General features: G+C 47.6%; 1 protein-coding gene across 5 annotated transcripts in view; it reads right to left on the reverse strand.

The window, feature by feature from the left end:
- LOC114791243 (sodium-driven chloride bicarbonate exchanger-like) overlaps positions 1 to 27,952 on the reverse strand; it is a 30,774-nt gene that overhangs the window by 1,421 nt on the left and 1,401 nt on the right. Inside the window, exons 2-25 of one of the 5 annotated variants that reach the window (XM_028981908.1) lie at positions 27,798 to 27,827; positions 16,989 to 17,070; positions 15,264 to 15,636; positions 13,598 to 13,758; positions 11,790 to 11,978; positions 9,206 to 9,294; positions 8,844 to 9,001; positions 8,635 to 8,722; positions 7,840 to 7,986; positions 7,480 to 7,580; positions 7,104 to 7,278; positions 6,897 to 7,030; positions 5,902 to 6,147; positions 4,609 to 4,714; positions 3,632 to 3,793; positions 3,248 to 3,361; positions 3,013 to 3,174; positions 2,678 to 2,929; positions 2,380 to 2,448; positions 1,379 to 1,552; positions 1,183 to 1,305; positions 1,038 to 1,105; positions 838 to 948; positions 320 to 336 (exon numbers count right to left, since the gene is read on the reverse strand). In XM_028981908.1, coding sequence (XP_028837741.1) covers positions 330 to 336; positions 838 to 948; positions 1,038 to 1,105; positions 1,183 to 1,305; positions 1,379 to 1,552; positions 2,380 to 2,448; positions 2,678 to 2,929; positions 3,013 to 3,174; positions 3,248 to 3,361; positions 3,632 to 3,793; positions 4,609 to 4,714; positions 5,902 to 6,147; positions 6,897 to 7,030; positions 7,104 to 7,278; positions 7,480 to 7,580; positions 7,840 to 7,986; positions 8,635 to 8,722; positions 8,844 to 9,001; positions 9,206 to 9,294; positions 11,790 to 11,978; positions 13,598 to 13,758; positions 15,264 to 15,636; positions 16,989 to 17,070; positions 27,798 to 27,827 — 3,321 coding nt within the window. In that variant the 3' untranslated portion in view covers positions 320 to 329. Of the gene's footprint in view, positions 1 to 319; positions 337 to 837; positions 949 to 1,037; positions 1,106 to 1,182; positions 1,306 to 1,378; positions 1,553 to 2,379; positions 2,449 to 2,677; positions 2,930 to 3,012; positions 3,175 to 3,247; positions 3,362 to 3,631; positions 3,794 to 4,608; positions 4,715 to 5,901; positions 6,148 to 6,896; positions 7,031 to 7,103; positions 7,279 to 7,479; positions 7,581 to 7,839; positions 7,987 to 8,634; positions 8,723 to 8,843; positions 9,002 to 9,205; positions 9,295 to 11,789; positions 11,979 to 13,597; positions 13,759 to 15,263; positions 15,637 to 16,988; positions 17,071 to 24,705; positions 24,982 to 27,797; positions 27,828 to 27,952 lie in introns of those variants that run through there. The other 4 variants (XM_028981909.1, XM_028981912.1, XM_028981907.1 and 1 more) reach the window with 4 other exon arrangements.

Consider the following 27,952-nt stretch of genomic DNA (forward strand, 5'->3'; position numbering starts at 1 on the left):
TCAGTTCATGATGATGCTGGAGAAGATGGGCGTGTCTCTGGCGTGTGTGTGTGTGTGTGTGTGTCACCACTTCAGACCGTGAAATGATGGAGATGATGGAGATGCAACCATGCAGAGATCAGCCATTAGAAAGCCACATTTGGGAAACGGGAAACATCTCTTGCTTTTTCATTCTCTCCTGTCATGCACATGTCAGCTTTGGTCAGAACAACGTCCAGAAGCAAAGCGGCAGCACACACTCCTCCTCCTCAGGGGCCGTGTGCAAACATGCAGACAGAACGAAGAATAAAGAGATGAGGGGAGGTTAGGTGGGTCTTACCTTTGGGAAGTCAACTTCTGGGTGGAAAGGAAAAGGAGTTCATGTGCAGGATGGAATGAGAGATTAAAGAAGAAGATGTGAGCTTCTGGAGGAAGCCCCAAAACTCTCATAGCAACAGAAAAGACACAGAATCAGGGACATGTCCAATCAAAGAAATCAAAAACTAAAAAGGACCGAGTGGCTCCACTACACAAACCATCGTTCTTTTGGTCAGACATGGTTCCTGAACCAGGGCCATATTTTCCTGGTGCTACATGAAACATCTGGAGGGTTCACAGAATTAACCAGGTGGAAACAGGAAGTAGGTGCTAGTCGCAGTGCCCTACTTCCCTTGTACAGGAACGCGGGACCACGGCCACTACCAACACCAACATGCAGGTTACCGGCGCTTGACCTTGAACGAACGCGACCTACATGCCGCTTCCTATAGTGCCGGGAAAATATGGGCCACAGACGCGGACAGATTTATACAAGCAGACATCAGATACTGAGAACTTTCTGGGTTCCACCCTCCATACCTTTTTGAACTCAGATCTTTTTTGGCATTTTCTGTGTTGAGGCTCTTCCACACATTTCCAAAGGAGGTCTTGGTCATTTCATCAGTGATGTTAACAGTTGAGGGGTCGTCCCTAAACGGCAGAGACAATCACAATTGCAGATCATCGGGAGAGAGGACATGGACCCAACAGGTTGCTATGGCACAGTTCTCTCCACTCACTTGAGGTTGCCCTCCAGTGGCACCTGCACTATGCCCTCCTCTTCCACCACCCCGACACTGTGCTCCTCCTGGAGCAGAGCAACAGACCAGTCAACGAGGGGACAGTGACAGACATTTTCAGTCATCCTGGTGGTGAGGGGTTCACCTCATGCTCTGCATCCTCCAGCTTCTTCTTCTTGCTCTCGGGCATCAGGTCGTCCAGCCAGCTCAGCTCCCTCTTAGTGAAGATGAAGTCCAGCAGTTTCCGGATAAATACCAGGGCCAGAACCTGAGAGGACGAAGAGAAGTGGGCATTTTCTTGTCATCTCAGATGCTTTGCTGCTGCTGCACGTTTTCCTCACCATCATGGGGAACACTATGGCCGCCCTGGAGGTTTTGATGACCCAGAGGAGCGCCAGGCAGCTGAGCTGGATGATGGTGAAGAGGTGAACCTTCCTCAGGGGGACGTGGCGCAGGTAGATGAAGTCAGGCTGGTGTTTGGCCGGCATGCCGAACAGCTTCAGCCTGTCAAAGAACTGGACACCAAGCGTGTGTGTAACAGCGTGTGTGTAGCAACGTGTGTAACAGCGTGTGTGTAACAGCGTGTGTGTAGCAACGTGTGTAACAGTGTGTGTGTAACAGTGTGTGTGTAACAGCGCATGTGTATAAGCGCGTGTGTAACAGCGTGTGTGTAGCAACGTGTGTGTAGCAACGTGTGTGTAACAGTGTGTGTGTAGCAACGTTTGTAACAGTGTGTGTGTAACAGCGCATGTGTAACAGCGTGTGTAGCAATGTGTGTGTAACAGCGCATGTGTAACAGCGCATGTGTAACAGCGCATGTGTAACAGTGCATGTGTAGCTGTGTGTGTAACAGCGCATGTGTAGCTGTGTGTGTAACAGCGCGTGTGTAACAACGCGTGTGTAACAGCGTGGGACGCAGCTTGCGGAACACGTCACACTTGAAAACCAGTGTTCCGTTCCATTAAGATCAATAAAGAACATAATCATCTAATGCATTGTTTAATAATGTATATATATATATAAGCCATTAGCATTTAACATGGCAGAGGTTCTCATTTCTGGATCCTTCCACGATTCTACTCGTCGTTCATCACTGCTTGTGGAGATGAGGTGCTCCAGGACCACAAGTGACTACTCTTTTGTCCTCCCTCTATCGCTCTATATTAGTTTAGTAATGCAGGACTAGAGATCCTAGAGATCTGCTAACCGAGGGACGTTTACTCATCCAACCAACCGCACCGGACGATACGGACACAGGAAAAGTCGCGCGTAAATTCTGAAGCGTCAGGTGATCCTTTTGTAGAAAATATATATGTGGCGTGTAAACAGTGTGAAGACCCACCTGTATTCCCCTGAGTGACGAGGCTCCCATGTACAAGAAAACGCCGTAGAGCACCGGCATGGGGATGAACTGGAAATAATGACATTATTTTAACACAAATTCATAAATATGAAACACTGAAAAAATGCCAAAATGCCTTTATATAGACGGACAGACAGACGGACAGATATCCCACCAGGATCCCACCACTCTGCAGATCTTCAGCACGTATGTAGGATCATAAAGATAGAAAACTATCCTGCACACACACGGAGAGACTCAATACCAGCAACAATAATAATGACATAACCCCCCTAACCTTGAGCACAGAGGTCATGAAGACGGAGCAGCCCATGAGCAGGAAGATCATGAGGCCGGTGAAGCGCTGCTCGCGGATGCCCAGGAACTTGGGCTGCTCCCCGGGGGCCGAGCACTCCGACTCCAGCTTCAGGCTGTTGACGTGGGAGATGGAGAGCACCGTGGCCGCCACGAACCAGGGCAGCCCCATGACCGAGCAGACGCCCAGCATCACGCCCACCACGAACAGGTCCAGGTGGTACCCGCAGCCTTTCTGCAGGGCAAGATATGGCAACGTAGACCATGAACCGGCTGGAGAAACGTGCTTTCGCCTTCTGAAAACTGGTCTCCAAGCACCTTGAGTTTGTGCTCCTTCCTGTTAATGATGACCGCGGTGATCTGCTGGTCCATGAAGATGAGGATGGTGCAGAGCAGAGCTGGGATGAAGGTCACGACCACGGTCCACCACGGGTTTGGCCCCAGTGGGTTAATCAGCCAGCCTCGGTCGTCTCTGGTTGGCTGCGGAGAGTCAGGTGACCGTGTAAGACGGCTGGTGTGTGTTTTCATCGAAATCAGGCAAAGACAGACTCACTTTAAACACATTGGGGACTTGGAGTTTGGGTGACGGGACTCCCAGTGCGTAGTCGATTAAGACCATGGTGAGGATGGTGATGAAAACCGCAAAGTCACTGATGATGGCTCTCACCTAAGCGAAGAGAGGCGGACTGATCAGATCCCAGGCGCATAACCAGCAGCTCCCAGAATACAACCAGAAATGTCCAGAATAGGCGACAGGTCACTTCGCTCAGTGCAAAAGTGCGTGAACTTCATTTGAAACAAATCAATGAACAGCCTGAGGTCACCAGCTTCCTCACAGTGCTGCCCACTGGGCAAAATGGCGATAAATCGCTTTATAATATGGGCAGAACAACAAAACAACATGCATTTCAGTCCATCCAGTTCTCCACACACTTGCCTTGGTGGGGAAGTAGCGGCTGGTCTTGAACTCTTTGAGGAAGGCGGACATTGCGACGGTGGAGAAGAAGAGGACAACGCACCAGAAGAGCACATCAGGGATGTAGGGGCCATGGTGGCCGCAGGCAGAGCCCTCGAAGTGGCCGTGCAGCTTCACACAGTCCTGAAATAAACACACACACACACACACACACAGCTGAACACAGTGGCCACGATGTAGACCTTTCATATTCACAACTGGTGTTCATTTGGTCGAGATGTAACAATGCTCATCATTTACTAACAGAATAAGACAGAAATCAGCTGCATCCCTAACACACTTCCTGGTGGCAGTGAACATAAAAACATAGCATTTTTATATCAACTGGAAACTGATCTGAGGTCAGATTGGACTGAGCAGAAATGAGGGGGACCTCAGTGACTGAGTCGGCACTCCAGATATCTGCAGTCTCACACCAGGCCACCAAAAAAAACATACATGAAGACACACACACATACACACACTGACATATCTGCACCGTTAAATCCAGCAAAATCCAGTCTCTAATCTCCATCTGTGACGCCCTTGGATGGTCAAAGTCCCTAAAAGGGTCTCTGAATATTTCAGCTTGTCTGTGCTGGGAGCAATAAGGTCTGTAGTATCCAACTGGGAAGCAATATAAACCAGAATCCCAGGTTCTGGTGGAAGTAGCCTAGCGGGTAACACACTCGCCTATGAACCAGAAGACCCAGGTTCAAACCCCACTTACTACCATCGTGTCCCTGAGCAGGACACTTAACCCTGAGTGTCTCCTGGGGGGGACTGTCCCTGTAACTACGGACTGTAAGTCGCTCTGGATAAGGGCGCCTGGTAAATGCTGTAACTGTAAATAGGAACGTGATCTTATGCTCTTTATCAACAAACTCTCACACCAGACACCAAACCATCATTTCACACACATTCATGTCTATTACACACACACAGGATCTTCTACTCACATGCACATCCAGACCCCTCCAGTCAATGTCAGAGATGCTGATGTTCTTCTCTTCCCAGTACTGCATGGTGGCATTATTGGGATGTTTGGGCTGTGTGCAGACGCACCTGCATCACACACAACATAAATGACTGAACAGTTAATAGCTAAAGATATCTTTAAGTTATTAAAACTCTTTATGGAGACTAGGGGTGTTGGAATTATAAATATAATTGATGCATTGCCATGAAGGTTGCTTAGTGATTTTCTGGCTGCGGAATAAAAAGTCTTTGGCGGCCTGACTGTTTACAGCGACGTTCCAAGTAGGGAATGGAGGAAAAGCTGATCTTATCAGTCTCTGGGTGTGCAGAGATCTACAACAGAGATCTAAAAAAAAACACGCCTCATCTATGTTCTGAGCCCCGAGGCAAGTGCGGCGTGGTGAGCGCAACTCACTGTTTATTAAGGATGATGCTGCGTTCATTCTGAAAAAGCCATTCAGTTTTTTCCAATGAGCAGAACGAGACCTTGAACGAGACCTTATCTCCTGTATTTGAAAACATCGTTTGACGTAATGAAGAAATTTATGGGATGCGTCACAATACATCAATAATCGAGGCATTGATAATCATGATCAAATCATGACATTGGTGACGGTTCACACCTCTAGTGGAGGAATGAATAGTGAACAATGTTGGTGAATGGGATGAATAGCAACCGATGCTGGTAGCTGGGGTGAATGGTGAATGATGGTAATGAACGGGATGAATGGTGAACGATGCTGGTGAACGGGATGAATGGTGAACTGTTTTGGTAAACAGGAGTAATAGTGAACAATGCTGGTGAACAGGATGAATGGTGAACTGTTTTGGTGAACAGGATGAATGGTGAACTGTTTTGGTAAACAGGAGTAATAGTGAACAATGCTGGTGAACAGGATGAATGGTGAACTGTTTTGGTGAACAGGATGAATGGTGAACTGTTTTGGTGAATGGGATGAATGGTGAACGGTTTTGGTAAACCGGAGTAATAGTGAACAATGCTGGTGAACGGGATGAATGGTGAACGTTTTTTTGAATGGTATGAATGGTGAACTGTTTTGGTAAACCGGAGTGATAGTGAACAATGCTGGTGAACGGGATGAATGGTGAACGTTTTTTTGAATGGTATGAATGGTGAACTGTTTTGGTAAACCGGAGTGATAGTGAACAATGCTGGTGAACGGGATGAATGGTGAACGATGCTGGTGAACAGGATGAATGGTGAACTGTTTTGGTGAATGGGATTATGGTTGTATGGATGCAGGTGACCTCACCTGTATTGTGTGAGCTTGTTAAGGTCATTGTGCATGTTGAAGGGATAGTGCTCTCCCAAGTGCACAAGCTTCTCCAGGGCCTCATAAATGAAGATGATGCATATGAGCGACGCGAAGGCCTCCTCCGTGAAGCGAGTGATATAGCAGACCAGAGAACTTGCATCTGTGGCAACCAGGAGGAGGCAGAAGAACGCAGTCCAGAGCCCGATGCAGGTGCGCAGAGAGAGGTATGACAGGCCATACTCCCTGTGTAAAGAGAACAGCAGGGTTCATAGTCCCAGGCTCACCTGTCTTCACAGTCTCTTTACTTATGCAGGTCACAAATTCACCACTTTCAGACAGTAGATACTCAACACATGACACAGTCTCACCTTGACAAACCCATCCCTTCCTATTCTTCTTCTAGGATTTATATTCATATTTACAGCATTTAGCAGACAGCCTTCTCCAGAGTTTAGTAACACCTGTTCCCCAGCTTTTGAATAAAAAACACATCTTGACCCAGGCAATGGACCACGCCTGCCACTCTCACCCTCTCTCACTTTCACCAAAAGGACTCTTATGTAAGACCGCTGTTCACAAATGTCAACACAATCATACCGCAGAAACTGATGGCCATGAACATCCCTGGTGCCACCCAGAGATGTGGCCTCAGCCTGCTAACACTTGACCATGCTGCCAAGTACAACACGAACCAAATAGTCAAATTTGCAGATGACAGAACCTCCCCAGAGTGGAGGTCAGACAGCTGGTGGACTGGAGTCCCTGAGTTTTCATCCAATAGAATGCCCATAACATGCAGTCATCACTGTGATGAATGCTATTAACTATTTTGTATACTCACCAGAAACCATTTGCTCTGCAATAAACCCATGTCATTTGCACAAATGCAACTGATTGGCCAATGCAGGGAAAATGACATAAATGGCTCTGATTGGCTGTCTCTCTGCCATTCAGCTTCCTCCCTAAAATCCACACCACCTTCACACACTCACTTGCAGAACTTGAAGAGGATCTTCTCAAACACCAGAACAGGCCCTGTGCTGCCCAGGATGGTGAGCGGCTGCCCAGCGAATATCGAGTAGGCGATGCCAGTCATGGATGCGCCAAACAGGGACTCTATGGCACTCTAGGCAGAAACATGCACCCCATTACTGTGTGTCCGCCGTGGCTGCGGTCCTGGTGTGTGTGGGTTCTCTTACAATGCGTCCCTCTGTAGCTTCTCCCAGCAGGCCTCCGAAGGTGATCACCGGAGACATGCAGGCACAGTACAGGAAGAGAAAGGAGGCCAGACACTGCAGGCTCAGCGCGTCGGTGAAGTCCGACAGGTAAAATGGAGCCTTGCGCTTCACATCCAACCAAAGACCCCCACAGAACCTGCACACACATGCAAACACACATCACGTCCTAGCAACCTGTGTCCTCGGAATGCTCACGGTTTTCAAATGTTGGACTTAAGTTTTTTGGCACACAGTGAATCCCTGAAGCTTTGCAATTTCATCTCTCCGTGTACTTGTATGTGGTGAGATGACGATACTTTGACCTTGATACAGAATGTACATAAGAACAAACACACACCTTCCTGTGCGCTGTAGCTCAGGACCCCCATGTCCCCCATGATCCTCTGCTTCTCCCAGGTCTGTGACACCGTTTGGTAAGGGCGGCAATTTCCGTTTTTCCTGGATTACACAGAGTGGGCAGTGTGTGTGATGCATATTGTCACAGAGCTGGAGACTATGCACCAAAACTGGGGTCATAACGCAATTCTGCTGAGATGAGACCTCATTTCCTGCTCGGTTTCTAAGAAAAAGTCTCTAACCAACATTACTACTACTAATAATACTAACAACAACAGTAATAATAACAGGGAGGAGCCTTCACACCTCCAGGGTTTGCTGAAAAGCTACTATAGAAGTGCGGCTGCTATGTGGGAGTTACCTGGGAGGGCACATTTTTGGGCGGCTCTATCCTGATGGTGGGATCCCACTCTCCTGGGGGCAGAACAGTCACCTGGTCCAGAAACTCGTCGATGCCAGCGACCAAGTCACCACGTTCCTTCGCTTTGTACGCAACGTCATGGAAAACCTTCATCCAACGGGACAGGAGAGCAGAAAAAAGAGTTTAGCTGCTAATTCTAGTCAGTTCAATATTATATAAAACATCTTGGTTTTGACTATTTCTGAATTAGATCTCTGTTACAACGTCCATAATGACTTCAGACCCAATTAACAGTACGCATGGTTCTAGGCTGCAGTTGGTAAACACAAGTACATCTTATTGAATATAATTTATCACCAATTATCATAGTAGAACAGCTTTCTCAAGCAGTTTGTGATGCATTTTGGAAACAGGAGATGAGCCCCTGGTCTTGATAAACCCGTTCTCAAAGACTTACTTTTAGTCATTATTTGGGTGGCACACATATCCATTTTAATCTAGATTAATATAGATTAATGTAGATTAATCTAGAATCTAGATTAATCTAGATATATTATTTATTTATCTTCCATCAGTTGAAGACAGACTTAATACCATCCACACACATATATATATATATATATATAAAACTTTTTCATACCAATATGTAGCCTAGACAGTATTGTGTTGCTGTTATGACGTTAATATTAACATCAATTATCTGTTTTGAAAAGTATACGCCATTTATAAGCCAACATATTCCTGACTATTGTTAAGTGTTAACAGCATTAATTAATACCTAGATCAGACACTGACCTCATCTGTCATCAGTGTAGCAATGGATCTGCCAATCTCATGATACTGTGAGCCTTTTCCCATAGGACCAAGCAGGATGAAGAGGAACCTTTAGAAAAGCAGAACCTGAGAAGTTCTATATAACGCTGCTCTGGTTCCATTTTCATGTACAGGCTGCAGGTCAGTAAAATATTCTGCAGACGGGTGAAGATTACATCAGGAAAATGTACCTGGTGGTGATGGGCACCTCTGCCAGCCCGTTGAGCAGGACGGCTGGCGACAGACGCACAAACGCCACCACGGGTCTGTCAAGGAACTCCAGCTCGCCCACAAGGATGTTGGAGGCCTCGGCACCAGGAGGAATTTTCTTCATAAAGTGTAGATCGATCTGCAAATGAATTCATGAACCTTTTACTGAGTCCTGTGTTTGGAATCGAGATTAAAATAATCCGCTGGCCCTTTTACTGGACTGATAAAGTTATCAGCAACAGGTCATGTGATCCCAACAGGTCACGTGATCCGTGAGGTCGCAACCCTCTGCTCTTTATATTTTGCTCTGCTGGGTTCAACCACCGGAGGTAGATGAACCCACCTTGCTGAAGTCCACTGCGCTGTTCTCCCTGCTTCCGTCCCCTCGGCCCTCTATGCTGGCGGGCTGAGATTGAGGAGACACCATCTGACCTGGGAAGAGAACGACAAGAATTCGTATAAAAACCAAAAGAATCACGGCTGAGCTGTTGCTTCAACAGATAATCTTACATGGCTCTGAAGGCCACATGGGCATTAGTGGGGAATATTTCAGATGTGCCAGGTAAGAACATTACAGAAGCGAATGTCAAGCAGATTTAAAAAAGGTCATTTGGATCATTTTCAGAAGTATTTCTGCATTGTGAATCTTTGGTCATAATATTTCCCAGGATGCACCGTTTTGGTGTCTGTAGCTTTAAATGCTAATGAGGAGGAGAGAGGTGGGACGAGGAGGAGAGCGGCCTATAGAAGTTGAGGGGACTTTGTGGAAATGTCGTCATCAACACCATCCACCAACCATGATGTGCTAATTTTTACATCCAATCACCGAGCGACTGCAGTGCTTCACACATTTGGAAGCCATGACAGTCGGTGGAGATCATGTTTTAGGGGAGGGGCGGGAAAAGCATGAGATGTCCCTATTGCCATTTCTAGCCTCAAAAATGACCTTTTCCATGGTATTATTAATGCACTACTACATAACAAAAGGAAGCAGCCTGGATTAGAGCTGAGCATTTTTGCCCAAACCTGATGTCACCTGACGAGTCAGGTTGGGTTAAGGCAGTAAACAAGCAGTCAGGTTCTGCATTTTGATTATTGTGAGAAAGATGTGAAAATGGATGCTGAGGAGGTGAAACGGACGCTGGCATCTGATGGTTACGTTTTGGTTACGCCGGCAAGAAAAGCATGATTATTTTGCCTATAATAAGAGCTTTTCATTCGTTAACGGGTAGGCAGAGTCAACTGTATGACACGCCCCCTTTTAAACTTATTGACTAATGAGAACACAGCTTCTCTAAGTCCCTGTCCACATGAGAATGTTTTTCTGTAAAACTGAAGAATTAAATCCGGTCTGGCCATGCGTGTGAAAACGCTGACGCATTAACCCAACCTCCAACGTGACCTATGACCCCAAGCACGTCGTAGATACAACAATGGCGGATAACACGTTCGTGGTTGTGCTGCAGCAACTACAAGAAATCAGCTGGAGAACAACAACGTGTTTAAATCACCGTGGAGGAGAACTAGGCGGCAAACGAAGCGAGGGGAGAGTTACAGCACCACCTACAGGTGGATGTTCTCTGCTTCTCTGTGTGGACGACAACATTTCCCATAACGCTCCCATGTGGACAAGGTTTTTTTAGAACCCGGAAACACATTTTAGAGAAAAAGTGTTCTCCTCGGCCTGATGTATGGGTGAGATTAATAATCATACCTGATAAAGTTATTATGCTAACACAGGCTTTAAGGTTAGATCATTTGTATCTTTCAAATGACACTACTATGCACTACAACATCTTCTGTTAGTGTTATGATCAGATGTTGTTTGGGTCTACGTTTGCCTGGTTTTGCCTCGTCTTCCATGTCCAGGAGAGGGATGGGATGGTAACCCATTCCGTATGAGGGGCTGAGCCTTTTAGTGAGAAACGCTGAGGGTTGACAGGGTCTCAGGGGGACCGTGTCAGGAGGTAAGGTTGCAGAGGATGATGGGAGTGGAGAATGTGATGAAGGTTTTGAGACACATTTGGTGCACCACTGAGGCCAGGCCCTGCCTGACAAAGCCGAGAGACCTCCGCCACAGGCCACCTTCAACGAGGACCATGGAGAGTACATAACAGTGTGGTAGGGGGGAGGTGGGGCATCCACGACTAAACAAAGACACAAAACACAGACATACCAAGACAAGAGGAGAAGAAAAAACAGGCACAAGACTCTGAAAAACAGGGCCAAACACCAACACAGCAGCCAAACAAATTCAGCTGTGGAAGTGGAAAATAATTTTATTAAACCATTACTCTATGGCACTGTATACACTTTTTGTCTTTTGAGCCATATTTTCACAGCTCTATATAATTTGTAGTGTGTAGGTCATGTTTACTAATGTCATATTCACCAGTTCCCTCATCAGAACACCATTAAATAGCTGATAACCTGCATGTTGGTGTCGGTAGTGGGCGTGGTCATGTTCATTGGGAATTAAAGCGCCTGATAACCTGCATGTTGGTGTTGGTAGTCAGACATGCCTACAGGCTTCTCCCCTTTTAAACTTTGTTCATAAACTTTTTAAACAATCATTTTGTGGGTGGCAGAGATAATTACACACCAAAAATAAGGTCTGGGTGGTTAGTCAGTTCCTCCTCTCCTACATATTGATTACTAGTACTCAGCCATTCCCTGTTTCTATCTTATTATTTCTGGAAATCCGTATATAGCACCAGGAAAATATGACTTTTGGAGATTTTACTTTAATTAATCTTTTTTTTTTGGCTCAGACAAAAAAAAAAGTTCAACCACACACACTCCATATAGCATATCCACATTATTAATAATGTTTTTAATAAAAAAAGCAGCATGCTGTCACAGTGCATCCTTCCGTTTACTCTGCATGTCATAGCTGGATGTAGTTGTCATGTCTGGGTGAAACTGACCGTTCTTGTCCATGGAGTGAGGCTCTGACTGCTTCTTGCCGATGTCAGCGAAGGACCGCACGATGGGTATACGGTTTGCCAGCTTCTTCTGGTTCTGGTGGTGGTGCTGCTTTAGCAGCGCGTTCCGGATCTTTCTCCGAACCTCCTCGCCAAGGGCACCTGATGTCTCGTGCTGGTCCAGTACCATGTCTACAGACCCAGACCAGATTACAGAGCATTAGAAGGACTACAGGTATTTTCAGGGACATTGTTTCTATAAGTCAAAGCTGGTGCCACCAGATCACCAAATTGCAGATGCAAAGTCATAAACCTTTACAGTATAATTTGAACGTAATTGAACAAACCTACCAACAATAACAGTATTAAAAGATAAAAAAAATTAAAATGCATTGTTCCAAATTATTATGCTCAAAATGTTATAGGTTGTAAAGAGGCATCTTTGCAGCATGAGATGATGCATTGTCATGGATGAAGATGATCTTGTAACAGAAAGCACGGTTCTTCTTTTTGTACCATGGAAGAAATTGGTCCGACAGAAACTCCAGAGGACATTTCCACAGCTTCAGGGAATCCGAAAGGGTCCGACCAGCACTGTCCCCATGAATCTTGATGTCGTAGCCTTGTTTGGACAAGTACCTGGAGGGCCTACACCTTGATATCCACGGGACCTGTCTGCTGCTTTCTTAATCCAATGTACTTGTCTGGCAGAGACCTTCCTCACGGTGCTTTCATACCTGTTTTCATACCTTGTCCAAGGGATTCAACTATTTCACACTATTCTGCAGCAGAGATCCTTTTTCTTCCCCATATTGCTTAAAAATGCTGGTCTGCTTAATAATGTGGAACGTCCTTCTTTCGTCCTTCTAATGTGGAACGTCCTAGATTAATTATCAATGTTGTCTGAGGTTACTTTCTTTGATGGAGCCACCGAGACATGAGTTTAATTGTGACAAATTAAATATTTAACACTTAACTACATTTTGTATGACCATTTGGAACATGGTGTAGACCATGTATAGACTGTTGGTCATGTTCAGGGTGCTTGGCACTCTAATGATGATCGTGTGCCCAGTTGTGTCCCCCTGTGTGTCCCACCGACGTCTGACCCAGAAAAGCCCAGCAGCCTCAGGAGAGCCGCTGGCAGGTCTGGGTAATATCTCATAAATATTCAGCACTGCAAAAAGCACGAGTTTCATGACTCAGAACGTAGCTAATGGTCCTGGCACATCAGTATATCAGGATTTGCCCTATTCAGAGTGTGAGGCTTTTAACTCTTCACTACATTTCACTACATGCATAATCACAGGCCAAGTGAGAAGGTTGTGGGTTCGGGTCCCAAACCACCAAGGTTCCACTGACCAAGGTTCATTGTCCTTTAAGATGTGCACACATCCCACTGATATTGGATCAGATTAAGATTAGGACAATTTGGAGGACAGGACAACACTCTGTCATTCTGTCATTCTGCACATTTTCTGCAGTGTGGCAGGGCACAGATGACTGGCACCATTTTTACATTTACATTTACAGCGTTTACCAGACGATTTACAGTCAGTAGTTACAGGGACAGTCCCCCCTCTGGAGACACTCAGGGTTAAGTGTCCTGCTCAGGGACACGATGGTAGTAAGTGGGGATTGAACCTGGGTCTTCTGGTTCATAGGCGAGTGTGTTACACACTAGGCCACTAGCACCAGGAGTTAGGTAGGTGATGAATGCAGAAGCCAAAGCTCCCATTAGAACAGCATCCAAAGCATAACAATATTTAATATTTATATATTCTCTACAGAAACAGCAGTGCCACCCTCACCAGCAATCTCCTCCAGAGAACCTGCCCTCATGTCCAGCAGGACGATGCCGTTCAGGATGCAGGAGCGCAGCTCAAACAGGCTGTGCAAAGACAGGGTGGCTACGTAGGGCTTACTCCACCGCTCTCCTCCGTCCTCCACGTCCTCCTCAAACTTCAGCCACCTGGACCATGCAGATATGGAGGAGACAACTTAGCCCGGGCTGCCATGTAGTGGAATTACATGTGCAATTACAGCCCTTTAAATGCAGGTGAGTGTGAGAGCCAATAAAATGACATTGAACATTTACAGCATTTGGAAGACACTCTTATGCAGAGCAACGTACTTCAAGATGTCTAACACAGTAAACATTCATTTCCTTCACTAGGACCTAGTCTGCAAATGCCATTAGTTTATTAATTCCAAACCCAACCTTTTAATTACATTTACATAAGAGGCCTGTTTCATCTAAGTACTTCCTGAACAAGAAGGTTGTCCGCTTTTGATTGAAGTCATATTCATATTTTAATCACACAAGGGACCATACATGGACACACAAAGACAAGATGAAGGGAAAATAAAGGATTCAGAAAACATATCAAACACTCCAATCTACATTTGCATTTATGAATGATGAGGACAGGACATGGAAATGTTATTACTATTTACAACCTGAATGGATTCAAACCGATATAGTTCATTATTACAATGTTTACACATTACCAGAACATGTGACGGTTTGCAATAAAATATTATAACCTTGTCCAGCAAACATGACTTCACTGTGTACACAAGCACGCTTCTTCCTGCAGCCACATCTGACCCATTTTCATCAGCAGAACCCGCCAACAGAACGTCCCCCCCTGGCAGGGCAGCTGGGGACAGGCAGGGCTCTGAGATTAACGTACGGAGAGCCGCCGCCGCCATACGATGAGTGTGCTGTCCATGGGGGATTTACCCATAATTCCCTGCCAAACGCACAGCCGTGTTTATATATATATCAGTACGAAGTCACCCGGGGCGGCACTACTGATCACATCTTCTCCGTTATCCATGATCCCTCGCCGACGTCTGAAAATGATGATATGATTGATTATGTCCCCGTCTGCATCGCGATGCATCGATTAGGAGATTCAATCAAAATCATATCAATCAAAATCACGATTTCAGGCATCAACATGAGCGCTACTCGCAGGAAATATCAAGGTACGAATATTGGTGAGCAAGGAGAGGAGGTCATTATTCCGTGTTATTACGGCGAATTCTTCTTCTCTGATGTGTAGAACCCGTATTCAGCCGTGACTGTATGATTATGAGATTAAGTTTCATAATCGTTTCCTGAATGTCTGATGAGGAGTCTGCAGGTCGGGTCACCTGAGCAGCCTTCGCCGTGACCGTTACATAAGAAACAGGCCATGTGGATGATGGCTGGGTGTCATAACCGGATATTTCATCGCTGTGTCTTTTGGGACAGCGCTGCGCTGCGCTGCAGTGTCTCACAATGACAGTCACGTCACTTTCACTTTTCCTCGTCCATTTGACTGGGAGACCAAAACATTTGGTTTGTCAGGACCGCCTTTTAAAAGAAGAACTGTGGTATGATGCAACGTGGAAAGTGATATTCCCTCGAAATACGAAGAAGTCCTCAGACCAATTCAATCTAGCGCAGATGTGACGGTCCCGCTTTACCTGGCCGTCTCCTTCCACTCCGCATCTTCTCCCTCGCGCAGGCAGATCTCGTCCAGCTCAGTGAAGAGGGCGTGTGGAATGTGCTCCTCATCACCGTCCTCCATACCCAGCAGGAACTGCACCCTCTGAGATGGAGTGTCAGCTGAGGTCAAATCACATGAGTTCATGTGAGAACGTTTGATGGCCGTGAGGATGAACTGTAGAAGAGAAGGTGAACTCTGCATCTTACTGTACGACGGTGAGTCTCTCCCATCCTCTGTGCCTGAGTCCCTCTCTCTGGACCTCTTCCTGTGTCTGTGTCCATGGTGACGGTGGCGTCTGTGGGACCTCCTGCCCAGCGGAACATGAACCCCGATGTAGAGTGTTCTGTGGCCTGGAAGAGATCATTGCACAGGATCGGCGAGATACAGGACCCCAGAAACTCAGCTGATATACAGGAGTTTATCAAATTAAACATCATAAATAATATGTTCTTTTTTTGTACCAGATAACGAGACAACCTGAAGCATTTAGACTTGATCAAAACTTGACTTAAATCACATGTTCTGATCATGTGACGGTCAAACTTGCAACATTATTTTCAGCAGAAATTCACTGTTGCTCTTTCACTGAATCATTTAATAATTACTGAAGAATCAGGTTCTCAAAGAGACAACTGGCCACTCTAATAAACACTATGTACACACACACACACACATTACACACACACAAACACACACACACACATACACACACACCACACAAACACACACACAAACACACACACACACATTACATACACACACACACACACACATACACATACACACTCACACACACACACACACATACACACACACCACACAAACACACACACAAACACACACACAAACACACACACACATTACATACACACACACACACACTCACACACCACACAAACACACACACATTACATACACACACACACACAAACACACACAAACACATACACACACACATTACACACACACAAACACACACACACACACACAACATGGAATTATGAACAGAAGAATCGTTTGGTTCCCAATTCAGAATGGGCATTTGGTGACAGATCCAGCTTCCAGAGCGACTCCATCTCAGCTCTTCCCTGCTCTTACACCCCTGCTCTACCAGGAGGAGTGTGTGTGTGTGCATGTGTGTTTGTGTGTGTGTGTGTGTGTTATAAGAGAAATGGGCCACACATCCTGGAATCCTGGATACAGCAGCTTGGACTAGAATGTCTCTGGCTTGTCCCTGTTCTCCAGCTTTAAATCGCGACGTCTCCGAGGGACACAGCGCTGCTGATGTCAGACGTGTCCCCCTCCCCCCTCCTCTCGGGGACAACCTGTAACTCCGCTAAATGCTGTAAATTAATATATCCTGTACGTCATACATGTGACTGTGGGCTTGAGACCGTGTGACCATGTGACTGCCAGGACTCGTCACCAACAGAGACAGCGATCCGTCCCCTTTCAGCACCTCGATTGCCAATCAACTTCGTGGCTCCGCATCACCACGTTATCAGCGGCAGCGACCGCTGTCTGACCGCGGTTTTATTTCTCTCCTCCCTCGTCACCCATAGCAGCAGCCCTGAACTGGTGTTGCAGACGCAGGAATCCTGGGGAACAGCACCCCAAAACAACCACCTCACGTCCTGACAGGCTGTGTTGACCCTACAGCAGCGTCTCCCACGAGACACTACCTATAAAAGTGTGTATCTACCTTCCAACTCCTCCTTCTCAAAGTTGGTGTTGAGCATGGAACGTGTCCCTCCTCTGTCCAGCACAGCCTCTTCATCATTCCTCTGCAAGACATCAAGAGTCACATGAAATAAAAACACTTAAATACTGTACTGAGGAGGGCGTGGTCAGGCATGTTCTACAGGAGATGACCCCTGTTTTCTAGACTGTACTGAGGAGGGCGTGGTCAGGCATGTTCTACAGGAGATGACCCCTGTTTTCTAGACTGTACTGAGGAGGGCGTGGTCAGGGATGTTCTACAGGTGATGACCCCTGTTTTCTAGACTGTACTGAGGAGGGCGTGGTCAGGGATGTTCTACAGGTGATGACCCCTGTTTTCTAGACTGTACTAATGGAGGGCGTGGTCAGGGATGTTCTACAGGAGATGACCCCTGTTTTCTAGACTGTACTGAGGAGGGCGTGGTCAGGGATGTTCTACAGGTGATGACCCCTGTTTTCTACACTGTACTGAGGAGGGCGTGGTCAGGGATGTTCTACAGGAGATGACCCCTGTTTTCTACACTGTACTGAGGAGGACGTGGTCAGGGATGTTCTACAGGTGATGACCCCTGTTTTCTACACTGTACTAATGGAGGGCGTGGTCAGGGATGTTCTACAGGAGATGACCCCTGTTTTCTACACTGTACTGAGGAGGGCGTGGTCAGGGATGTTCTACAGGAGATGACCCCTGTTTTCTAGACTGTACTGAGGAGGGCGTGGTCAGGGATGTTCTACAGGAGATGACCCCTGTTTTCTACACTGTACTGAGGAGGGCGTGGTCAGGGATGTTCTACAGGAGATGACCCCTGTTTTCTACACTGTACTGAGGAGGGCGTGGTCAGGGATGTTCTACAGGTGATGACCCCTGTTTTCTACACTGTACTAATGGAGGGCGTGGTCAGGGATGTTCTACAGGTGATGACCCCTGTTTTCTACACTGTACTGAGGAGGGCGTGGTCTGGGATGTTCTACAGGTGATGACCCCTGTTTTCTACACTGTACTGAGGAGGGCGTGGTCTGAGATGTTCTACAGGTGATGACCCCTGTTTTCTACACTGTACTGAGGAGGGCGTGGTCTGAGATGTTCTACAGGTGATGACCCCTGTTTTCTACACTGTACTGAGGAGGGCGTGGTCAGGGATGTTCTACAGGAGATGACCCCTGTTTTCTAGACTGTACTGAGGAGGGCGTGGTCAGGGATGTTCTACAGGAGATGACCCCTGTTTTCTAGACTGTACTGAGGAGGGCGTGGTCAGGGATGTTCTACAGGTGATGACCCCTGTTTTCTAGACTGTACTGAGGAGGGCGTGGTCAGGGATGTTCTACAGGTGATGACCCCTGTTTTCTAGACTGTACTGAGGAGGGCGTGGTCAGGGATGTTCTACAGGTGATGACCCCTGTTTTCTAGACTGTACTGAGGAGGGCGTGGTCAGGGATGTTCTACAGGTGATGACCCCTGTTTTCTACACTGTACTAATGGAGGGTGTGGTCAGGGATGTTCTACAGGTGATGACCCGTTTTCTAGACTTTACTGAGGAGGGCGTGGTCTGGGATGTTCTACAGGTGATGACCCCTGTTTTCTACACTGTACTGAAGAGGGCGTGGTCTGGGATGTTCTACAGGTGATGACCCCTGTTTTCTAGACTGTACTGAGGAGGGCGTGGTCAGGGATGTTCTACAGGTGATGACCCCTGTTTTCTACACTGTACTAATGGAGGGCGTGGTCAGGCATGTTCTACAGGTGATGACCCCTGTTTTCTAGACTGTACTGAGGAGGGCGTGGTCAGGGATGTTCTACAGGAGATGACCCCTGTTTTCTACACTGTACTGAGGAGGGCGTGGTCAGGGATGTTCTACAGGTGATGACCCCTGTTTTCTAGACTGTACTGAGGAGGGCGTGGTCAGGGATGTTCTACAGGTGATGACCCCTGTTTTCTACACTGTACTGAGGAGGGCGTGGTCAGGGATGTTCTACAGGTGATGACCCCTGTTTTCTACACTGTACTAATGGAGGGCGTGGTCAGGCATGTTCTACAGGTGATGACCCCTGTTTTCTAGACTGTACTGAGGAGGGCGTGGTCAGGGATGTTCTACAGGAGATGACCCCTGTTTTCTACACTGTACTAATGGAGGGCGTGGTCAGGGATGTTCTACAGGTGATGACCCCTGTTTTCTAGACTTTACTGAGGAGGGCGTGGTCAGGGATGTTCTACAGGAGATGACCCCTGTTTTCTACACTGTACTGAGGAGGGCGTGGTCAGGGATGTTCTACAGGTGATGACCCCTGTTTTCTAGACTGTACTGAGGAGGGCGTGGTCAGGGATGTTCTACAGGTGATGACCCCTGTTTTCTACACTGTACTGAGGAGGGCGTGGTCAGGGATGTTCTACAGGTGATGACCCCTGTTTTCTACACTGTACTAATGGAGGGCGTGGTCAGGGATGTTCTACAGGTGATGACCCCTGTTTTCTACACTGTACTAATGGAGGGCGTGGTCAGGCATGTTCTACAGGTGATGACCCCTGTTTTCTAGACTGTACTGAGGAGGGCGTGGTCAGGGATGTTCTACAGGTGATGACCCCTGTTTTCTACACTGTACTGAGGAGGGCGTGGTCAGGGATGTTCTACAGGTGATGACCCCTGTTTTCTACACTGTACTAATGGAGGGCGTGGTCAGGCATGTTCTACAGGTGATGACCCCTGTTTTCTAGACTGTACTGAGGAGGGCGTGGTCAGGGATGTTCTACAGGAGATGACCCCTGTTTTCTACACTGTACTAATGGAGGGCGTGGTCAGGGATGTTCTACAGGTGATGACCCCTGTTTTCTAGACTTTACTGAGGAGGGCGTGGTCAGGGATGTTCTACAGGAGATGACCCCTGTTTTCTACACTGTACTGAGGAGGGCGTGGTCAGGGATGTTCTACAGGTGATGACCCCTGTTTTCTAGACTGTACTGAGGAGGGCGTGGTCAGGGATGTTCTACAGGTGATGACCCCTGTTTTCTACACTGTACTGAGGAGGGCGTGGTCAGGGATGTTCTACAGGTGATGACCCCTGTTTTCTACACTGTACTAATGGAGGGCGTGGTCAGGGATGTTCTACAGGTGATGACCCCTGTTTTCTACACTGTACTAATGGAGGGCGTGGTCAGGCATGTTCTACAGGTGATGACCCCTGTTTTCTAGACTGTACTGAGGAGGGCGTGGTCAGGGATGTTCTACAGGTGATGACCCCTGTTTTCTACACTGTACTGAGGAGGGCGTGGTCAGGGATGTTCTACAGGTGATGACCCCTGTTTTCTACACTGTACTAATGGAGGGCGTGGTCAGGCATGTTCTACAGGTGATGACCCCTGTTTTCTAGACTGTACTGAGGAGGGCGTGGTCAGGGATGTTCTACAGGTGATGACCCCTGTTTTCTAGACTGTACTGAGGAGGGCGTGGTCAGGGATGTTCTACAGGTGATGACCCCTGTTTTCTACACTGTACTAATGGAGGGCGTGGTCAGGCATGTTCTACAGGTGATGACCCCTGTTTTCTAGACTGTACTGAGGAGGGCGTGGTCAGGGATGTTCTACAGGTGATGACCCCTGTTTTCAACACTGTACTAATGGAGGGCATGGTCAGGGATGTTCTGTGGTCTACATGGGAACAATGCTTTGTTGCAGTCGTGCAGGGTCAGCCGAGAGGAGAGACATCCAAAAATAACCCTACTGCACCCAAATCTGACTTCAGGAGATTGTTGCCATGACAGCAGACGTGGCAAATTGCTATATCAATTTTATTCTCATAAGTACACATTCATCTCCAACACAGACTAATATTCTCCTAATTTTCAATAATAAACTGGTCCACTTTAATTCCATAAAGGACTGTGAATCTGCGCTACTGCCGTTTTACTGTGGCTCTGTGCTGTGCCATATCCGCTTTGGGAATGTGTGGGAATGTGAGGAAATGTGAACAGATTGACACCAGCAGCTTCAGTCTGGATTCATGTACGTAGATAAAGCTGCTGATTCCAGTACAGAAGAACCCTGCTGAGATACATTAATAGCTCTAAAGTGGACTTCTTACATAAGTCTCAACGAAGAGAGGACCAGAAAGAAAGCAGCGCTCTCCAGCCGCGACTGACGCGGTTATACAAGCAGGCCGACGGGGAGGGAAACCGGACAAAGGAACGTGTCTGAGATAAATGAGGCCGTGATGAATGACGCTGTCTGTGCTTCAGTGTCATTTGTGGGTGGTGGCCTGCTGACAAAGACAGGCAGGACACGCCCTTCACGTCCACCGGAGTGACACCGGGACCTGAGGGGACTTGGATTTCTCCGCGCCGGAAGCTTCATTCAGACGAGTACAAACACACACACACACACACACGTCCGCCCACGTGAGTACGACTAGAGGATCATGGGAGGAGGGCTGACTGTAATCCAGCACACAACACAGCCGTGACATGAGTGACAGGCGATGGGAGACGGGCCGCTCTCAACGTTTAAAAAGGGAATGAACGGTGACAGCCGATAATCGATAATCGAGGTATTTCCTGAATTTACCCAACTAACGCTTGTGTTTAATTAAAGCCCCTCTTCTCCCGGAGAGTTCTGGCCACGCCCACTTCAGGAACGTGTTGTTGGCCCATGATCTGTTGCCATGGCAACTTCAGTCTAAAGCCACAGAAAAGCAGCAAAGTTTCAAATAATGAGGGATGATATTCAAACACCTACAACATGAAACAATATTCCACCGAGCACATTATTCATTATTCAAATGTATTCACAACTATAAACTGTGTGACTCGCACACACACACACACACGTATCAGCGATAACACAACACACATTGACAGTAAGATAAGAGGGGACGCCGCCCCGTAACATGAAGCGGTCCAGAGTGGACGGGTGGGCGTCCTGTGCTGAGAACGTTCGAATGAGAATAATAGTAATAATTCCGTCTTTTGTTGTGATCTGTATGAACTGTGATCTCTACCCCCTTCTAAAGAGCATAAATATGCAAAGATATTTTCAGGGCAATATTGATTGTGTGTGTTTTGCGCTGGGATGCCAAAATGAAATCAATAGATGAAGCCTGGCAGCGCAGATAGACTCAAATATGGAGATTAAACGTCCACCTGAACGTGGATCCTGAAGCAGTGATGTGTGATGATGTACAAAAAGTGATGAATAAAAGGTGTGTGAGAGGAAACGTGAGACTGAGAGATGTTTGAGGTGTGTGTGTGTGTGTGTGAGGTGTGTGTGCCCTCTGTTCTGACCTCTGCTCACGTTACAGCTCCACCCCCTGTTCTGTGAAGGTCCATGCATTATGCAGCACTGACCTCCTCCTTCTCCTCCTCCTCACATTTAGTTCTGCTCCACATCTCACAGGGGAAGTGTTTAAAGAGGACACACACGCACATTCCCCTCCCCCACTCTCTCTCTCTCTCACACACACACACACACACACAGACACACACACACACACATTCCCCTCCCCCACTCACACACACACAGACACACACCCTGTAAATGGTATAAAGATACGATGGAGGAGATGAATGTCCTCCACACACATACACACACACATTCCCCTCCCCCACTCACACACACACACACACACACACACACACACTGAAATCTTCTTCAGTAGCTTTAACTCAGAAACCTGTCTGAACGTGTGTCTCTCCACCTATCACACACACACTCACACACACATCCTGTAAATGGTATAAAGGTATGATGGAGGAGATGCATGTCCTCCACACACACACACACACACATACACTCTCTCTCTCTCTCTCTCTCTCTCTCTCTCTAACATGAACCAGTGGCTGCCAGACCCTCTTTCACCCGCTGCTGTATAATCTGAGCTGCTGCTCTAATCCACTTTAGTTCTGCGTTAAAACACATTTCACCTGCCACGGTGACATTACTGCTTCTCGCGCCGATAACCGAAAAAGCCCCGCCCCCCTGCACAGCTTAGCCTACTTTCTTCACCGCGTTCGACCTTGACAACAAGCTACTCGAGGTCGCTGTACGTGATTTGTGAAATGATCATCTTACAGTTTACATCACATGTTGGCCGTGACCATAGAAGCAGACAGATGGTGGATCTCACAGACTACATGGCAGCAGAATGACACCAATCACGCAACTACACCTCGCACTGCACCTGGTATACTCCGAGCCTCCAGTACTGCTCGCCTGGTCCCTCCATCTCTGAAGGTAAAAGGAAGACGCTCATCTAGACTCTTCTCTGTCTTGGTCCCTCGGTGGTGGAATGAACTTCCAGCTCAGTCACTGAGCACCTTCACACGGCAGCTCAAGACCTTCCTCTTTAGAGAATATTTAGATTAAATTGTAATTTTCTTGTTGTCGAACTTTGTGTACAGAATCTACAACAGAGTGAATAAAATAGATGTATTTATAGTTGGGGTCCTAGTGAACCGGAATTGATCTCTTCATCGATGGTAACTTGAAAGCACGTTGTAAGTTGCTCTGGATAAGGGCGTCTGCCAAATGCCGTAAATGTAAATGTAAACTAAACAGGTTTCATGTCCAGAATGTCCTCAAATGGAACACAATCTGGCAACATCTCCTCTAAACGCTCTGCGTGTCACTCGCAGTAACACAACTGGGAGGAATCGGAACACCGGATGACAGTTTATAAATCTGGGGACTTGCTGTGCAGCAGATGGTCCTCGCAGAGCCAGAGGGAGAAGAAGGAGGCACATGAAAGAGTGTGTGAGTCCCCATAAACACACACAGGAAGCTACGACCAGAGAATTTGCATGGAGAAGGTCAAACACGTTAATTAGTCGTCACCTTCTGGATCACCCACTTGTGTGTGTGTGTGTGTGTGTGTGTTAAGGAGAATGCACACATCATACAGCCCCCACAACAGCGTAAGAGAACTTTTCCCAGACCGCAAATCACAAGCACATTCGTCCAGACGCAGGAGGACGAGGTCTCCGCAGCACCACGCACAGGTGGCAGAAGAATGTGCTCCTCCGACTATAATTCCTGGTGTGGGAGGACACTCTTCCTCGCTGTAACCAGACAAGGACGCGGTGACGCCATGTCTGTCATCAGCCCGGGACCAGGACACGCTGAGCGTCTTTACCATGCGTGACCACCGTCACACACACCACTCCCCGTTAATCACTTTGTGGAGATGATCCAGGCTCCACTGCTGCTTTTGTAGACATCTTGTGACCCAGTTTCACCATAGCTGTGTAAGTAGAATGGTGAAAATACAACACACACACACACACACACTAAGCAATAAACGTGCAGCACACACACTACCAACGCAGCGCTTGCGTGCTGTTCTGTACAGGAGCGCGGTGGATTATCTAAAGGATGTCAGAGGAAGCTGATTGGATGAGAGAGCCGGGTCTGATCCTTACAGATGGCTGTGGTTACTATGGCGATGGCAGCATCAGCATCCTCTCCCCGCTGCTACTGCGTGACACACGCGAACACCGAGCGGCGCGCAGGCGTATGACGGGCCCGTGGGTCGCATGGAGTGAGCATGCGTGGATCTTTTAACACGCCATGAATACACAGTAAACCGCCGAGCCGCGGCGACCGTCCATCTCCTCAAGATCGAGATTCTACCAGCACGCGCTTCAACCAACATCCAGACGGAGCCGCCAGGTCTCCAGAAGACGTCCTTCACCCAGACAGACCGCCCCTCCCCCGTACCTGCATGCCGCCTGCCGGGCCGCGAGCTCGATTTCAGCAGAAGGAGCCAGAGGAACAGGGGGCTACCATCCATACAGCGGCGCGGTCCTGCCCTGACTGGGGGTCCGTGCTGCCAACGTCAGCAGCAGCAGCAGCAGCCTGTGTGTGTGTGTGTGTGTGTGTGTGTGTGTGAGCTCTCCTGACAGACGTCCAACAATCCCCCAATCGCCAGGGGAGATTAATAGGCGGCCAGCGCTGGAGAGAGTCTGAGCATTATTGTGCAGTACTGTGGTGTGTGTGTGTGTGTGTGTGTGTGTGTGTGTGTGTGTGTGTGTGTGTGCGTGCGCAATGGGCTTTCAAAATGCCACCACTGGGGGCTGCTGGGTAACGTAGTCTCTGAACGGCACTATATTTCTAACATCAGAATTCTGATTCTGATGCTATATGCTCTTTTTTGAGTATTTATCCATGTATAATCTGTACTTTTTTTTACCTTTTCCATTAAAATGAGGTTCAATAAAAAATATATACAGCTGTGCCATAATCTGAATAGTCATTATGAACAAACAAATCATCTATTGTTAATATTGTCCTTTGCTTCACTTCGTTTATGACCTGGAGTCCTAAATTATGTTTTTGTGACATCATTTTAACATTTCAAAATACCTGATAACCTGCATGTTGGTGTTGGTAGTGGGCGTGGTCACGTTCACTAGGAATTAAAGCGCCTGATAACCTGCATGTTGGTGTTGGTAGTGGGCGTGGTCACGTTCACTAGGAATTAAAGCGCCTGATAACCTGCATGTTGGTGTTGGTAGTGGGCGTGGTCACGTTCAATAGGAATTAAAGCGCCTGATAACCTGCGTGTTGGTAGTGGGCGTGGTCACGTTCAGTAGGAATTAAAGCGCCTGATAACCTGCATGTTGGTGTTGGTAGTGGGCGTGGTCACGTTCACTGGAATTAAAGCGCCTGATAACCTGCATGTTGGTGTTGGTAGTGGGCGTGGTCACGTTCAATAGGAATTAAAGCACCTGATAACCTGCATGTTGGTGTAGGTAGTGGGCGGGGTCACGTTCACTAGGAATTAAAGCGCCTGATAACCTGCATGTTGGTGTTGGTAGTGGGCGTGGTCACGTTTGCTGGAATTAAAGCGCCTGATAACCTGCATGTTGGTGTTGGTAGTGGGCGTGGTCACGTTCAGTAGGAATTAAAGCGCCTGATAACCTGCGTGTTGGTAGTGGGCGTGGTCACGTTCAGTAGGAATTAAAGCGCCTGATAACCTGCATGTTGGTGTTGGTAGTGGGCGTGGTCACGTTCACTGGAATTAAAGCGCCTGATAACCTGCATGTTGGTGTTGGTAGTGGGCGTGGTCACGTTCAATAGGAATTAAAGCGCCTGATAACCTGCATGTTGGTGTAGGTAGTGGGCGGGGTCACGTTCACTAGGAATTAAAGCGCCTGATAACCTGCGTGTTGGTAGTGGGCGTGGTCACGTTCAGTAGGAATTAAAGCGCCTGATAACCTGCATGTTGGTGTTGGTAGTGGGCGTGGTCACGTTCACTGGAATTAAAGCGCCTGATAACCTGCATGTTGGTGTTGGTAGTGGGCGTGGTCACGTTCAATAGGAATTAAAGCGCCTGATAACCTGCATGTTGGTGTTGGTAGTGGGCGTGGTCACGTTCAGTAGGAATTAAAGCGCCTGATAACCTGCGTGTTGGTAGTGGGCGTGGTCACGTTCAGTAGGAATTAAAGCGCCTGATAACCTGCATGTTGGTGTTGGTAGTGGGCGTGGTCACGTTGACTGGAATTAAAGCGCCTGATAACCTGCATGTTGGTGTTGGTAGTGGGCGTGGTCACGTTGACTGGAATTAAAGCGCCTGATAACCTGCATGTTGGTGTTGGTAGTGGGCGTGGTCACGTTCAATAGGAATTAAAGCACCTGATAACCTGCATGTTGGTGTTGGTAGTGGGCGTGGTCACGTTCAATAGGAATTAAAGCGCCTGATAACCTGCATGTTGGTGTAGGTAGTGGGCGGGGTCACGTTCACTAGGAATTAAAGCGCCTGATAACCTGCGTGTTGGTAGTGGGCGTGGTCACGTTCAGTAGGAATTAAAGCGCCTGATAACCTGCATGTTGGTGTTGGTAGTGGGCGTGGTCACGTTCACTGGAATTAAAGCGCCTGATAACCTGCATGTTGGTGTTGGTAGTGGGCGTGGTCACGTTCAATAGGAATTAAAGCGCCTGATAACCTGCATGTTGGTGTTGGTAGTGGGCGTGGTCACGTTCAGTAGGAATTAAAGCGCCTGATAACCTGCGTGTTGGTAGTGGGCGTGGTCACGTTCAGTAGGAATTAAAGCGCCTGATAACCTGCATGTTGGTGTCGGTAGTGGGTGTGGTCACGTTGACTGGAATTAAAGTGCCTGATAACCTGCATGTTGGTGTTGGTAGTGGGCGTGGTCACGTTGACTGGAATTAAAGCGCCTGATAACCTGCATGTTGGTGTTGGTAGTGGGCGTGGTCACGTTGACTGGAATTAAAGCGCCTGATAACCTGCATGTTGGTGTTGGTAGTGGGCGTGGTCACGTTCAATAGGAATTAAAGCACCTGATAACCTGCATGTTGGTGTTGGTAGTGGGCGTGGTCACGTTCAATAGGAATTAAAGCCTGTTAGAAGTGTAGAGAATGGAGGGAATCGGAGGAGAAAGGGAGGAGGTGGATGATGCGCTACAGTTGGTCATGTCACATGTTGACAGGAGGAGTTATTAAAGAATGAGGAGGACGTATAATAAGTAATATGTAATAATAGCTCGTTTGTAATGATTATTATTCCTTATAACATCTTAATTAGCAGTAATTGTAGCGCTGAGGTTCTACTGAGATGGAGAATAATATCCCTGTAGGCAGCAGGTCTGTTCATTCACAGCCACAATAAAGTAGACAAATGGTGTTCAGAGGAGCAGGTCATCCCTGCAGATCACACATATCCCATCATCCCGTGCTCCATTTCAAGGTCATGCACGGCTGCTGCAGATTGGTGTGTTGTATGTTAGCATGCAGTGTTCACAGGCACATGCATCAAACCACACGCCGGGACATGCACCACCAGGACTCACCCCTTCCCGGTCCCCCGCGGGGCTCTGAACCTGCAAAGGGGGCAGAAGAGGGAGTCAATGCTCCTGTCCATGGTGCTGAACCCTCAGAGAGCCAAGTACGAGGTGCGAGGAACCTCTACACAGCCACGTCTAGACCAGCATCTTCATCAGAACCT

This window comes from Denticeps clupeoides, chromosome 5 (assembly GCF_900700375.1).
Source record: "Denticeps clupeoides chromosome 5, fDenClu1.1, whole genome shotgun sequence".
Lineage (NCBI taxonomy): Eukaryota > Metazoa > Chordata > Actinopteri > Clupeiformes > Denticipitidae > Denticeps > Denticeps clupeoides.